We start from the raw sequence: 13,766 nt of genomic DNA on the forward strand, positions 1-13,766 counted from the left end.
CTCCACTCCCTTCTTCAGTTGCAGCACGCAGTCATCCGGCACATTTTGTCCAATGGAAAAGTTCGATATTATTACCCATGGTGGTCCAAGTTCTAAATATATTTCTATAATCGTATCTTCAGAAAGGAGATGACATGCGTCTCAAACATATTTTTTTAAATCACAAATAAGGAAATAAATAAATAAATAAATAAATCCATTTGTAGAATCTTTTAGGCTTTGAGCCATCATAGCAGATGCTTTAAAAATGACAGATCCTAAATTTTCCTATATACTATTATGTGAGGAGTATGTCCAACCACACAGTGAAGAAAAAAATTACATTCTCCTTTTAGAAAAATTACCATTTTTATCATAAAATAAAATTCTTCTGGAAAATATTATTGATCTTTTAGGGGCTTAAATTTCGAACCAGCACAGGGAGATGATCTGGTTACGCGGCACGCATACTGGCCCAAACCCTAAGGTTCACAATAAAGGCCTTAACTCTGAATAGCTTACCGCAAACATGCCATGCCACAGCCCGGCGTCCTTCTTAAAGTCTAAAACATTTACTACGGTTTCTCCTAAAAGAGAAAAAACAGGGGGGAAAATAAGGAAATCATCTTTAGTGTGAAGTAGCAAAATCACGTTACTTGCCTATTAAAGAGCTGATCTGGTAGTTTTAAAGAGGTCACTAAAAGCTCTGGGTCTTCTGATTACTTGAGGGTCCCCTCACATGGTCTGGGGACTGATCATAGAGTGACATGGCCACAGAAGAGACAATGAGTCCCAAGCTCCTTATACTCAGATACCATCTTCTGAGAGGTAGTACTTTTCCCCTAATTATTTGGAAGTTCCACACCCATGTAAAATTGTAATTCCTACAGAAAAAAATGTTGGAGTAGAATATGTGTGTAGTACAATATTGTATCTACACACACACACACACACACACACACACTTCTAAGCACCCTACAGAATACGTTTTGATCTGTGCTTTCTGGAAGCTGAATTTCTTTGACTCTAATTCCAAAGGTGCAGTTGATGGTAGCTCTACACACACAGGAAGACAGAGCTACCTGACAGTCTGCAGCTAATAACAAACACGTGGCTTTAATTAGTTTTCTATTTCTGCACTCTAGAAATCATACTTCACATACTTGGTGTGCCTAGTATTTTAGTTCCTTTAAATTGCAGCATATTTGTGAAAAAGAAGAAAGCAAAATCCAAGAATGTGTCTTAAAACATTTCACTCTGGGAAAGAAAAAACAAAGACAAAACATTTCCCTCTGAACTCGGGCATTAACTGGAACCCAGTCACTGGGCACCCTGCGAGGAGTTGCACCACATATCCGAGGCTCACAATGAGGGCGGTCATGGGGCCAAGTCTGACCTTCAGAGTAATTGCAGGCCTGGGACAGCGCTTGGCAGTGGGACAGCATTGCGAGGCGGGACACTGTAACTCCCATCACACTCCCTTCTTTGCTTGTTTTATACTAGAAAAAAAAAAAAACAAGAAACACAATAAAATGGATTATTTCAAATGACAAAACTAGAGCCCTAAAACAAAAAGATAAAGTGAGGACAATGAGCTCAGTTTAACACAAATACAGTTTAACACGAATATTTGAGGCTGTGCCCTTGGGCCTCCAACTCCGATCCCCCAAAGGCAGGATTGGGGAAAGACAAACCTCAACAAAAGTATGTGTGAAAAATTCTTAAAAGTTTAACTGGTCATCAGTGTGAAGCAGCTGTTCGAGAAGTAAAACAAACAAGAGGCTTGAGCTGTATTTGCAGAAGCACAGAGTCAAGGGCAGGGCACGCACAGCACTGCAGGGGTGATGGAGCGTTGTGAGAGTCCTGGTCTGTCAGGAGCTCCCAGTTTGGGCGGGGGAGACCTAGAAATGGCCTATTCACTCCTAAAAAAAATCAATCAACTAATACTTTTGCTTTTATATCAGTGCTCCATTTAAGCTGCTTTTTGTTTGTTTGTTTGTTTTACCAAGATCATCAAGTTTCTGATTGTTAAATAAAGGGATATAATGTATAATTTATCAAAACTTTTGTAACATTTGATATTTCATTGGCATTTGTGATACTTCTCTCTCCTATTCATATTCTCTTACTCTCTCCCCTCCATTTTTTTCTTCCTTGGCATTGATGATACATTCCTCTCCTATTCATACTCTCTTGCTCTCTCCCCTCCATTTTCTCTGACCATCCCTTAAATGTTCGCGTTCCCTGAAAGTTCTCTTCATTTCACTTTATTAAGTGTACCACATTCCTCAAGACCCCTGATTTTCCAGACCTCTCTTCAGAGATCCAGACGCACAGAGTCAATTGTTCCCTTAAATAACCCCCAGTCCTGTGAAACTCAGTGGATCCAACACTATGTTCTTTACCACCAGCCCTCACCCAGGAAAACAACTCTTGCTATATTTTCTATCTTAGTAAAGGAAACCACCATCTACCCAGTTGCCCAAGGAAGAAACTCCAGTCTGTCTCGAGTCTGTCTCGCCTCATCCCCATCCAGAGTCAGTCACTAAGTCCTGCTGCTTCTGCTTCCTTACTGTCTGTCAAACACTGACACATCCACACTTCTCTGCCCCCATCACCACGACCTTGAGCTCACCTAGGTAACCGTAAAAGCTGGTCTCCCTATTTCCCTTCTTAATACAACCCAACCGCATAAATCTTTTAACAAATGTATTCTTATCACTTTCCTGCTGATAACCCTTTAATAGCTCCCTATTACCCACAGGATAATGTAAACTCACAGCAATGTACTATGGATAATAAGGGTCCCAAGTGAAAACTGCCAGTTAGTTCAAAATAGAACCTGCCTAGAAATATAGAGGGTGGTAGTTCTGCCCTAGGCCAGAGAGCTAAGCAGGGCCCTTTATGTGCTAGGAAGAACCAGTAAAGAAGATGCAAAAGCAGCGGTCAGTGAGAACAGTGGTCAGGCAGGAGAACTGAGAAAATGTCAGGGAAGCCAGTGAACAGTGGTAAGGAAAAGGACTGATGAACCATTGAATCACAGAGATGACAGGAATTAGGAGTTGATCACTAAATTTGGTATTTAATCTCCTGCTTGCTTATCTGTCCTTTAAACACACCCAGATCTCTTCCAACTTTAAAAACCACCATCCTTGTATCCAACATTACCATGTCGTCTCTCATAGCTACTGTCCACTCTCTGTCTTTTCATGGCCAGTTATTACCATACGGCTCAAGGTTAGGTGGATTTTTCCCCAAAACATTTTTTTAAAAATACTGATTTGTTTATTCACTAATTTAGTAAACAGTTGGTGAGCATTTACGGGTGAAAAAGTAGTCAAGGGCACAGCTTTCAGTGTGAAACAGACGTGAGTCTGAGTCCCAGCTCTCCCACTTGCGAGTCATCTGAGCTTTGGTTGGTTACTCAAGTTTCTTAAGGTCTTAGTCTCCTCATGTGTAAAGCAGGTTTAATACTAGCTCCCACCTGAGAAAGAGGGGACTTGACAGGGCTGATTGAAACAATGTATTTCAAGTGCTTAGCCCTGGCTAGTGTGGCTCAGTGGACTGAGTACAAGCCTGAGAACCAAGGGGTCACTGGCTCGAATCCCAGTCAGGGCACATGCCTGGGTTGCAGGCTAGGGCTCTAGTAGAGGGCATGTGAGAGGCAACAACACATTGATGTTTCTCTCCTCTCCCTCCCTTCCCCTCTCTAAAAATACATAAATAAAATCTTTTTTAAAAAAAATAAAGCACTTAACCTGGTGTCTGGTATGCAGTAAGGCTAAATTATCCCTCAAATGTAACATGATATCAATCAATCAAGTTCCTACACTAATCTTCAACACCATTTGTTTCTTCCTGCTCTTTACTGTTTATCTGTTAAATTTGTTCTCTTTAAGCACAGCTATTTTTCCTCCTCATTTCTCCAGTCTCTTGCATCCCACCTCCTAGCCTCCAAGCAGCAGAAAAATAACTGGGCCAGTTTCTCTGCCTGTAAATCATTTCTTAAACCTTCGTACTTCTCCAAGTCTTTCTCTTGAATGTGTAAGTATGTTAAAAATAATTAGAATAGAAAGCCAACACAGGACATTTTACAGGCCAAAGGATGGAAATCTAACAAAACAAAACAAAAATATAAATTTTGTAAGAGAGCATCTGAAGCCAAAGAGAAAGCCAGAATGCACGCTCCAGTCTCAGGCCCTACCTCAATGTACGCTGGTTCACTGCCAGCCGGCGAGATGTGGGGCTGCCAGTCTTTCGGAGGCTTGGAAAGGTACTTGGAATCGGTTACAACCCATTTGAGCCGGGGCCAACCTAAATCAAACCCAAAATAAAAACTGAATTGCCTAAGCCATAGGGAAGGAATTCACATCGAACTAGTCATTTTAAACATCAACAGACTAAATCAAAGTCATTTTATAATTAGTAAAATACTTTTCAGTAATAAATAGTATCATTTTTAGTGATAAATCATTAGACATTTACACCTTCTTTCAAAAGTACGATTGTTCCACATGCTAATTCCAGACCCTGACATTACCTCAACAATGGGGAGGTCCATTTGGCAGTGGAAGCCCACTGAGGTTAGTGGTCTGTCCTCTGTCTCTACATGTAGCATTTCGCTTTAATGAACAGAGTGGCAGCTTTTTCCAACCACCAGCATAAAGGTTAAGGGTGTGGGCTGTGGAATCAGACAGATCTGGGTTCAAGCCACTGCTCTGACATTTATTAGCTGTGACTTTGGGCAAGTTACTTAACCTCTCTGTGTCTCAGTTTCCTCACCTGTAAAATGGAGATAATAATGGTACCTATTTCATAAGATTGTAAGAATAAGAAAATACATTTTAAGTACTTAACTATTACTAAACTCAAACACTAATTAAAGCACTCTGCTTTAACATTTGACCGATAATCCAGGTACAAATATCACTAACCTTTAAACTGTACGATCTCTCCATTCTGTGTTTTTGGCAGCCCCTTTAGACAAACTTCACTGGTAAGAGCTAAGGCAATACCACAGCTTCCTAGCAAGAAGCCAATCTGCTGCCCTCCAGCATCCTACGGAGAAAAGATGACAAGCACCGTAGGGAGTGAATGCGAGCACACCCATGCCCCAAATCCAACACTTAGTAACGCTCTGGCACTTGTGGGATAACATTCGTGGAACCTCACTGAGAAGTAGCCTCTGCTGAAATCTAGTGACAATATGTTCTTCCAAATAATTTCTACCATATGATGATTTCCTGAGGGCAAATAAAATGTTTTATTAATCTGACATTGCTAATGATGAATTCTACTAGCCAAATGTGACCATTTTCTCCAAAGGTCGACAATGCTCCTCGTTTTGATTAAATTCAAGCAAGTAAAATAAATGCTAACATGGTTAAGTTGTCTTGACCTAGCCACACCCTCAAATCCAAAAGCAAAGCAAGTCAGGTCAGAATAAAATAAATAATGTGAATGAACATCAAATGTCCACATTTACGATGAAAGTGAATGGTTATACCTGAATTCATATACTCATTATTATTATTATATTTTAAAAGAAATAGATTTGAACTTCACAACAATAGCAGACAACAAAAGACAGAGTCTGAAGAGTTACATTAAAATGTCATCTTAAAAGCATCATTATGAAACCATACAACACTGTCAACTTAACAAAGGAACAACCCTAGGATTTCCAGAACAATCTAAAGATATGATATCCCATCAACCAGAGTTCCAGAGATGTTACCATTTTATCTTTTATTCCTTTAGAAGTAATTTTTTTTCCTTGTAAATCTACCATCTTCACCATATTTGTCTTTATCATCAACTCTCAATAATAAACAGTATGAGAAAATTAAGGTCAAACAGCTCATGGAGAAATCATTCAGTTAAACTTGAAAATTTGCTACACAAGCTTCACTTGAGCAGGGCTGATGCATGACCACAATAAAATCCCATACCTCAAAGCAGTAATGCACCACCGCTGCATCACCCTGGACTTAATGGAAACCCTAACTAAATAGGAAGATACAATTAAACCAAACCCCTTTACAAAAAGGCCTTACCTATTGTGAATGTAAATTATCTGTAGTCACTGAAGCAAGGGTGGTACTCTTTATAAATGATACTTGTTGCAAAGTCAAGTATGCCCCATGACTTTTAAGTGATATATAATACTATAAATATTCTCTCTCTGTTGAAAACATGTTACTTGAATGAAAGTCATGAATATTAGTAGATAACTTTTCTATGGCTTTCATGTTGTTAGCAAGTGAAGCTGAGTACTTAAGAAAGCAGAATGCCTCTAATGTGATGACAAAGCCAACAGATGCGAGAACCCAATGTCCTCCATGTCAAAAGAGGCCACGTTCTTCAAGTTAGCAGGGTTACCTTTCTAGTGAGAGGTACCTCTATAGGCACTGGAATCACTTCTGCCAGGAGACAGCCATAGAAAGCCACCATGAACATGACTGGATCATTGTTGGGATAAACCAGGGCTACCTAAAATGCATAATGATGTTTAGTAATGGGAATAAAAATTGACTAAAACTTTCAATGTCACTCTGTGAGATATACATTTATATACAAAATGTCTATCATGAATAAAACAAATCAAAGTATTTAATAGTCTAAAGGAAGTTAAGTTATTGAGAAGGATGCACAAATCTAAAACAACCTCTTATCTTTCCTATGATTACAGGAGACATTTTGGGAACTATAATGCAATTCATCATCATCTGAAGAATTTTTCACTTAATTCGATTCGTGAGTTTACAGTAAACACCTCACCTTAATTAATAAGTTAACTGCTATGAAACCTAAGGCAATTTACTTTGGTTCGGGGCTGCAGCAATAAAATAAATGGAATGGATCACTCTAGATAAAGCACCACATTAAAGAATAAGCCTTATTCTCCGACAGACAACCTACAAGGGTTGAGTGACTAAATCACCACCTTAGGGTCAGCCTAAGATTTCTTACTCTATATCAAGTTCATTGCATTAATCCTTACTGAAACAACAATGCACATATTCTAGCATGAAAGGCATTTAGTAATAGGTATAAGCAACACTGGCAAAAATCATTACGGATATGAAGTTAATTCACTTACAAAAGATAAACAGTAAAACTTCTATATGTTCAAACCTGTGATATTACCTGTAATATTTCACAGGGACAACCAACTCTTCCTAATCTCCTCAAAACACTACCATTGTGGAGTTTAGTTACTTGGCTTGGATATTTATAAATTACCACCTGAAACTTAATTATTGGATATTTATAAATTATTGGATAAAATACTGGATATTTATAAATTACCATCTGAAACTTAAACTCACTGGACTCTTGCTTACCCTTCTTTTGCTTTCAAACTCTCTAAAGTTACTCCCAAGATAAGTTCAATTCTGTTTTTTCTTTTATTAAAATTTCATCATTTTATTTTTTTGATAAATTCAATTCTGAACCTTTGAGAGTTCTAAAGAAAATACAAACTCCACAAGACATTTAAACCCATTTCCTTTCTGCACCCAAATGTCAGTACTGCTAGGAAAACACAGAAGCACGTCTTCAGGGTGCGGTGAGGACCATGGCCACTCACAGGACGCACTGGAAGTGGTGCCCACCATTCAGTTAATTGTCCTTTGCCACAACTCAAACATATTTTTAAAGGGGATTCTATCATCACGAGCCTCCAAAAAGCCAGTTTGTTGTATAGTTAGTGTTTCATTCTATAAATTCCAAATGAAAAGTAATATTTGGTGGTAAGAAGTAACCATATTTAGAAAGTTACTAATAGGGGCCCTGGCCAGAGAGTTCAGTTAGTTGGAGCATCATCCCAATACACCAGGGTTGTGGACTCGATCCCTAGTCAGGGCATGTGACAGAATCAATGAAATACATAGATAAGTGGAAAAACAAATTGGCGTTTTTCCACTCTCTCTCTAAAATCAATAAAAAATAAAGTTATTATTAGAAAACTTTCAAAAATTACAAAAAATTACTCACCTCCAATTAAAGATAAAATTAAATATAGTCAATTTGTTTCTTCATGGAAGTAGTGTGAATCTCCCTCGCTTTTTACATAAAACCACAAAAAATGCTTTAAAACATTTTATGGGACATCTTTTAAAGACAGAAAATCAAAGTGAACTTTATTGCTATTTTTGTTGTCTGAACATTGAAATATTCACTTCCAGAAAGTCTTAGGTTTCCCTATTTTTTATTATCACTCCAACGGATTATGGACTAAGCAGGTAAAGAAAGGGATATCCAAATTTCTTTCAACTGCTGAATGCACGAATTATCACCTGGTATTGGACCAACCTGGGTTGGAACCAAACCATTTTCATTTTCTAAGAATAAAAATTATAGAAATTGTGCTGTTGTACGCTAAAACCCCAGAATGCACATGTCAGAAAGCAATAAAACATCACCTCCCTAAAACAAAAGTCCAATTACCCTGTCTCCAGGTTTTAATACAGGTTCATTTTTGGTCCCCAGTTTATTAAGCAGTGTGTAGGCCAACTTTAAACTTCTGCTCCACAACTTTCCTGGAGAAAGAAAAGAAAACAGTCATAGAGAAAACCACTGGCCTAGCTCAGCAAGAGGGCATTCAGTCCCCAAGCACATTTACCTAATACGACAATGGCTACTTCCAAATGACACATTGGACAAGCACTGCCCCCAATAAACAGTCCCTCCTCCATGAAAATACTTTATATTTGCTCTAGTTTTTGGAAAGTCAGTGCTGCCTCCAAACAAAAAGAAAACATCACCAGAAGTTCATTCTGGTTTGGGTAAGTTTTCAAATTCTTTTCTGAAATAAACTAAGTATCTTTAGAAATGGCTTGATGTGAGCTGATCACATTTAAAAGGAAGGAAAAATTTGTTTATTATAAGACTGAAATCAGAAGACTATATCATTTTAAGTTTTTTTCTGAAGAACCATTTACGTATATGGCATCAGATACTTAAAGTAACTGCAAAGCAAAAGTGTTACTCAAATCATTAAGCATTCCATACCACTGTTATTTCAGTAAAGTCAGACAATAAAATGGAAATTAACTATGTGGAATGTGGATATATTCAAAGATGTTACATAAACATGTAGAGCTGTGGCTGGCTAACTGCTTTCTTTAAAGGTTATATGCAGGAAATTAATACACCACTTCTGAAATGAATGGCGAAAACTACTTGTTCATGCTACCTTCCTCCAACCACTTCTAGAAATTCTTATTTTAGATTATGAAACAAGTAAGAGAAATCATGCAATTTTCAATAGATAAATTAACATTACATACAACACATTCAGAGGGGCACCTAAGGCTTAAACTCATGTCAATTTGCACAATCTTTAAAATAAAAACAATTTTCCTTTTAAAATTATTCTGTATCTAGGTCTATGAACAATGCGCTCCACTTGTGAAGGGAAAAAGGAATCTGTGAACAGACTAGCACAAAATCTCACAGCCCAGGTTAAATCCATTCTTTTGTTATTTAAAAGGTGATTTTTTAAGAATTCATAAAAGAAAAATAAGTTACTTAAGAAATTATTTACAAAAGTAAAATTAAAACTTTAGCTAAGATGCAAAATTAAATGGAAAAACAGGGTTTTTTTGTTTATTATAAAATTCTGTGCCTGCCCTGGTTGGTATAGCTCAGTGGATTGAGCGCGGGCCTGCGAACCAGAGGATTGCAGTTCGATTCCCAGTCAGGGCACATGCCTGGGTTGCAGGCCGGTTCCCTGCAGGCCAACTCCCAGCAGGGGACGCACGAAAGGCAACCATACATTGATGTTTCTCTCCCTCTCTCCTTCCCCTCTAAAGATAAGTAAATAAATAAAATCTTAAAAAAAAAAAAATTCTGTGCCTATCACAAGATGACAAAGTAAATGACAAAGATTCAAAAAGTAGTCAGTTTCAATTTCTGGATAAAACTATACAGTTTTTACCACTAATCCTACCCAAAGGTCTTCCTAAAATCCTCTCCTAATGTTAAAACATCAGAGGATGTACACAGTCTTTCTTCTTTTTGCTCTTTTAAATATAAGCTGGCTTGCAAATGTCACGTTAGCAAATGAAATATTCAGCAATAGCTGTGCTTAGATCTTAGGATCCTACGAAAATAAAAGACCTGCTGAAACACAATGACCAGTAAGTGCTAACTACCAAGATAAAAACACCACCCATGATAATCTGAAGAATTATTAAGACAAAAGGGAGGAGCTGGAACCTGGAAAACGCACCATACGTGAGAGTGTACACTGGCTTCCCAGTCACATCCAGTGCAGTCAGACAGGGGCACTTCGCCTGAGTGGTGCCCCAGCGCTGCAGGGCGGACTCAAGAGCAGGCGGCCAGTTACAGATGACTCCTAAGGGCTCTCCCTTCACAGGGGTCATCTGCCGTCCCTCAGGCTTGGGCTGGTTGGGGTCTGGCTGAGGTACTGAAACACACAAACAAAACACACCAGTAAGTTGTAAGATCTAAATAAGATGAAAATAAGGTCTAAAGTAAGGACAAATACCAACCAACCCAACTTAGGTCACTAATCCTAAACACATTTCCCCTTCCCTTCACTCTGAGAAAAGAATGAACATCACTAGAAGTGGTAATCCATACACCTGGGCTTAATTCATTTTCCCACATAATTGTGAAATCGTATTTTATGCAACAAGCAAATCCTGACCCCGACAAAGCAAATCACTGAACATAAAGAAAAGCACAAAGTATAAATTTCCTTTTAGCAATTTCACAATTTTTAGTGAACTTGTTTTTAAATCTTTAGTTTGTGTCCAATGTCAGAGAGTCAACTTCCATTTCACCAGGTTGTGTTCAGCGAAAAAGCACTGACTGTGAGTCAGGAAACCTTAGGCAAATTGAGTTACCCTGAGTCTTGTTTTTCCTCACATGTAAAATGGGAACAGTAACAATTATACCACAGGGTCAGTGTTAGACTCCAACCAGTAATGGGCACGAATGTTCCCTCCACACCTCTATACCCTGCACATGTCCCATTTGGACAATCCCTTTGCTCCTGGTGAACCCGTACTCATCTCTCAGAATGCAGCTCAACCAGCACATTCCCTGGGAAGCCATCTCTGGCCGTGCCCTCCTCGGTGCTCCCACACTGTGTGGCAGTCCATCTTATTAACGCACTGGGGATCCGTAAGGGCTTCTGTCACTGTGCACATTTTTCTCCCCCCTGAGCTTTTTGAGAGAAGGAATGGTTCTTATTCTTCTTATTGCCCACAGAGTCTAATACAAAATGGTTGCTCAATCAATTCAGACTAAATTGAACTGAATTTGGGGAAGATAAAAAAGCTCTAAATTATTAACATAATCATTCCAGAAACTGGAAGTGAATATTATTTTGTATTCCTTCATATAGAAAAAGTTAAGGTCCTCTTAATTCTTCTGCAATAAACATGTATTAGTCAAATAATAAAAGGCAAAAAACCCTACATTTTTGCAGCAGGAAAGATAATTTACATATGGAACAAAAAAGTCAAATATTTACTGGGTGCCAATTATGTACACGGGATGTGATAAATAGTGAGAAAGTAAGTACTGCTTACAAGCATGTCACTCTTTGACAAAAATTTATTCTTTCTAGCAATACTACTGCAAGAAAGAGTCTGTGTCCTCTAGGGATATCTAGAGCACAATGGGGGACACACGCACACAGAGCTAAGTGAACAAGAGCAGTGCATGGCGGATACACACAGAGAGGGCAGGCAGAAGAGGGCCACATCACCCAGCTTAACCGGGTGGGGCCACCACCCTGAAGAGTTAATGCCTGAGCTGAGTCCTAAAGGTAAGAAGTAGCCAAGCGAATTCAAGGTGAGAGAAGCAGCATAGAAGGGACAATGGACAGAATGAGCAACAAGTATTAATTAGATGAGCAACTGAAATGTGAAATAAATTATATTTTATAACTCAATTTAATGACAGATTTGAGAAGTTCACTAAAATGTCTTGACTCACTTTTCTACTGATATACAACTAATGAAATAGTTTCACTTCCCAAATCACTGCCCTAGGTAAATAACAGTTCAGCTGTCCTACTTGTTATATTTCTAGACCCTAAACCACCAAATCAAGTAGAAAAAAATGAACATGGGTGATTCTAAATAAATGGTTTTGGTTTTATAAACACTGTGTATATGGTAGGCACAGTCTTCTGGTCATAAAAGCCTACTTATTGTTGCTATCCACTAGGCCTCAGTACAGAGACCCTGGGGCACAGTCTTCCAGGCTTCCGAAGATATATGGGTATCTATTTTCCAATGGTAATCTTACTCAAACAAGATTACCTATTTTGTAACTGTTGCCTATTTCTAATCAGTGACAAGCTGCTATTTCTGCCAATGAAAACTGTTCCAGTATAATTCCTATTAAATCCTGATTCTCATTTGCCTGGTTAACACAAGGCGCTAAAAAGACTGCGGAGACCGTGACTGGCACGAGCACCTTGAGCATCAGTGCAGCGAGGATGATCCCTTAGCTCAGGGATTTCAGCAACTCCTACAGAAACAAAAATTCACCTTAACCTCATGAGTCAGGTTGCCAGTTGCTTCCTGCTGCAGAAAGTGGGCTAAGACCGGATCCAGTCTAAGTCTACTCATGTGCCTAGTTCCAGTAACAGGTCCAATGTGATCAAAGCCTACTAACAGTTTCAGGACATAAAAATGTAGTACAAAGCTATCAAGGGTTAGTTCTTCTGACAAAAGTTGTCGTTAGGTAGATGTATTCAATACCTGGCTTGAGTGATCATCAAATGGTCACCCTTGTTTCATCTATGTCCCCACATTATTCCCTCCCGATCCTTCCTAGACATTATATGATTTCATCCATACATTTTTTAAATTACTGAATGAATACATCACTATCATCACTTCCTCTATGAAGCCTTCCCTAACCACACAGATGGAACTGATTGCTTCCTTTCTCCAACTGATTGTGTGAGTTGATACATATTTATTGGATAACCTCAGTTTTCAATGTATATATTTTTGCACCAGTCTAAATTATAAACAACATGAAGGAAGAAGTGACTGTATTTTGATGAACTTTTTTCACGATTTACCCTATCTTACAGAAAGCAGACACACAAACACACACATGTGCACGCGCAGAAGCGTTGACTGGCCAACTTAACGGAAGATCTAAGTTATATAAAAAAAGATTAGACAAACTTTTGAGGTTGCATATGACTTCAGTATTCTAGGATAATGCCAAATACAAATAATTTCTAAAATTATATATTTGGGAAAGTTCCAAATTTCAAAAAGTATATTTTTAAGGACAGTTCAATGCTCCATAGCAAATGCTCTTTGCTTTTCTCCCTCTCCCTCCCCCTCTCATCCCCCTCCCTCCCTATCTTTCATCTGAGATCTAAAATAGAAATGATCCTTAGGGAAAAAGATCCAAGAACTCTGAACTCTTTCAACCAAAAACAGGGCCTTGTTCATCTTTAAATGCTACAGTACCTGACCTGTGTAATTGTGTAAAAACTGTTTACGCAATGTACGTTTTTGGTACTATTACTACTACCTTCCACAATTTCTTCAGAGTCATCCACAAAAAATTCTTTTAAGGGAGGCCTTTTGGGTCGTTTCAGAGTGTTGAGAAGCTGTTGGATTTTTGTGGATACTCTGCTATTGACAGGAACACCTATAAGGGAAAAACAGTAAGTTAAATTAACTGATTTTGGAGATATTTTAGTTTATCAGTGCTCTTAGATACTTTTTCTAATGATTGGCCTTTGCCCACAGTCTGATCCTGTTTCAACTGAG

General features: G+C 38.4%; 1 protein-coding gene across 3 annotated transcripts in view; it reads right to left on the bottom strand.

The window, feature by feature from the left end:
* The window catches only part of DIP2B (DIP2 acetate--CoA ligase B (putative)), a 224,352-nt gene that overhangs the window by 54,091 nt on the left and 156,495 nt on the right, over positions 1-13,766 (bottom strand). For 2 of the 3 annotated variants that reach the window (XM_037030985.1, XM_037030983.1), the window contains 8 exons: positions 13,525-13,644; positions 10,217-10,414; positions 8,431-8,522; positions 6,361-6,471; positions 4,914-5,037; positions 4,184-4,293; positions 1,376-1,478; positions 502-566 (listed from right to left, as the gene is read on the bottom strand). In XM_037030985.1, coding sequence (XP_036886880.1) covers positions 502-566; positions 1,376-1,478; positions 4,184-4,293; positions 4,914-5,037; positions 6,361-6,471; positions 8,431-8,522; positions 10,217-10,414; positions 13,525-13,644 — 923 coding nt within the window. The remainder of the gene's footprint in view (positions 1-501; positions 567-1,375; positions 1,479-4,183; positions 4,294-4,913; positions 5,038-6,360; positions 6,472-8,430; positions 8,523-10,216; positions 10,415-13,524; positions 13,645-13,766) is intronic. The other variant, XM_037030984.1, reaches the window with a different exon arrangement.

Source organism: Sturnira hondurensis, unplaced genomic scaffold (genome assembly GCF_014824575.4).
Source record: "Sturnira hondurensis isolate 20B ecotype Veracruz unplaced genomic scaffold, ASM1482457v3 Scaffold0020903, whole genome shotgun sequence".
NCBI lineage: Eukaryota > Metazoa > Chordata > Mammalia > Chiroptera > Phyllostomidae > Sturnira > Sturnira hondurensis.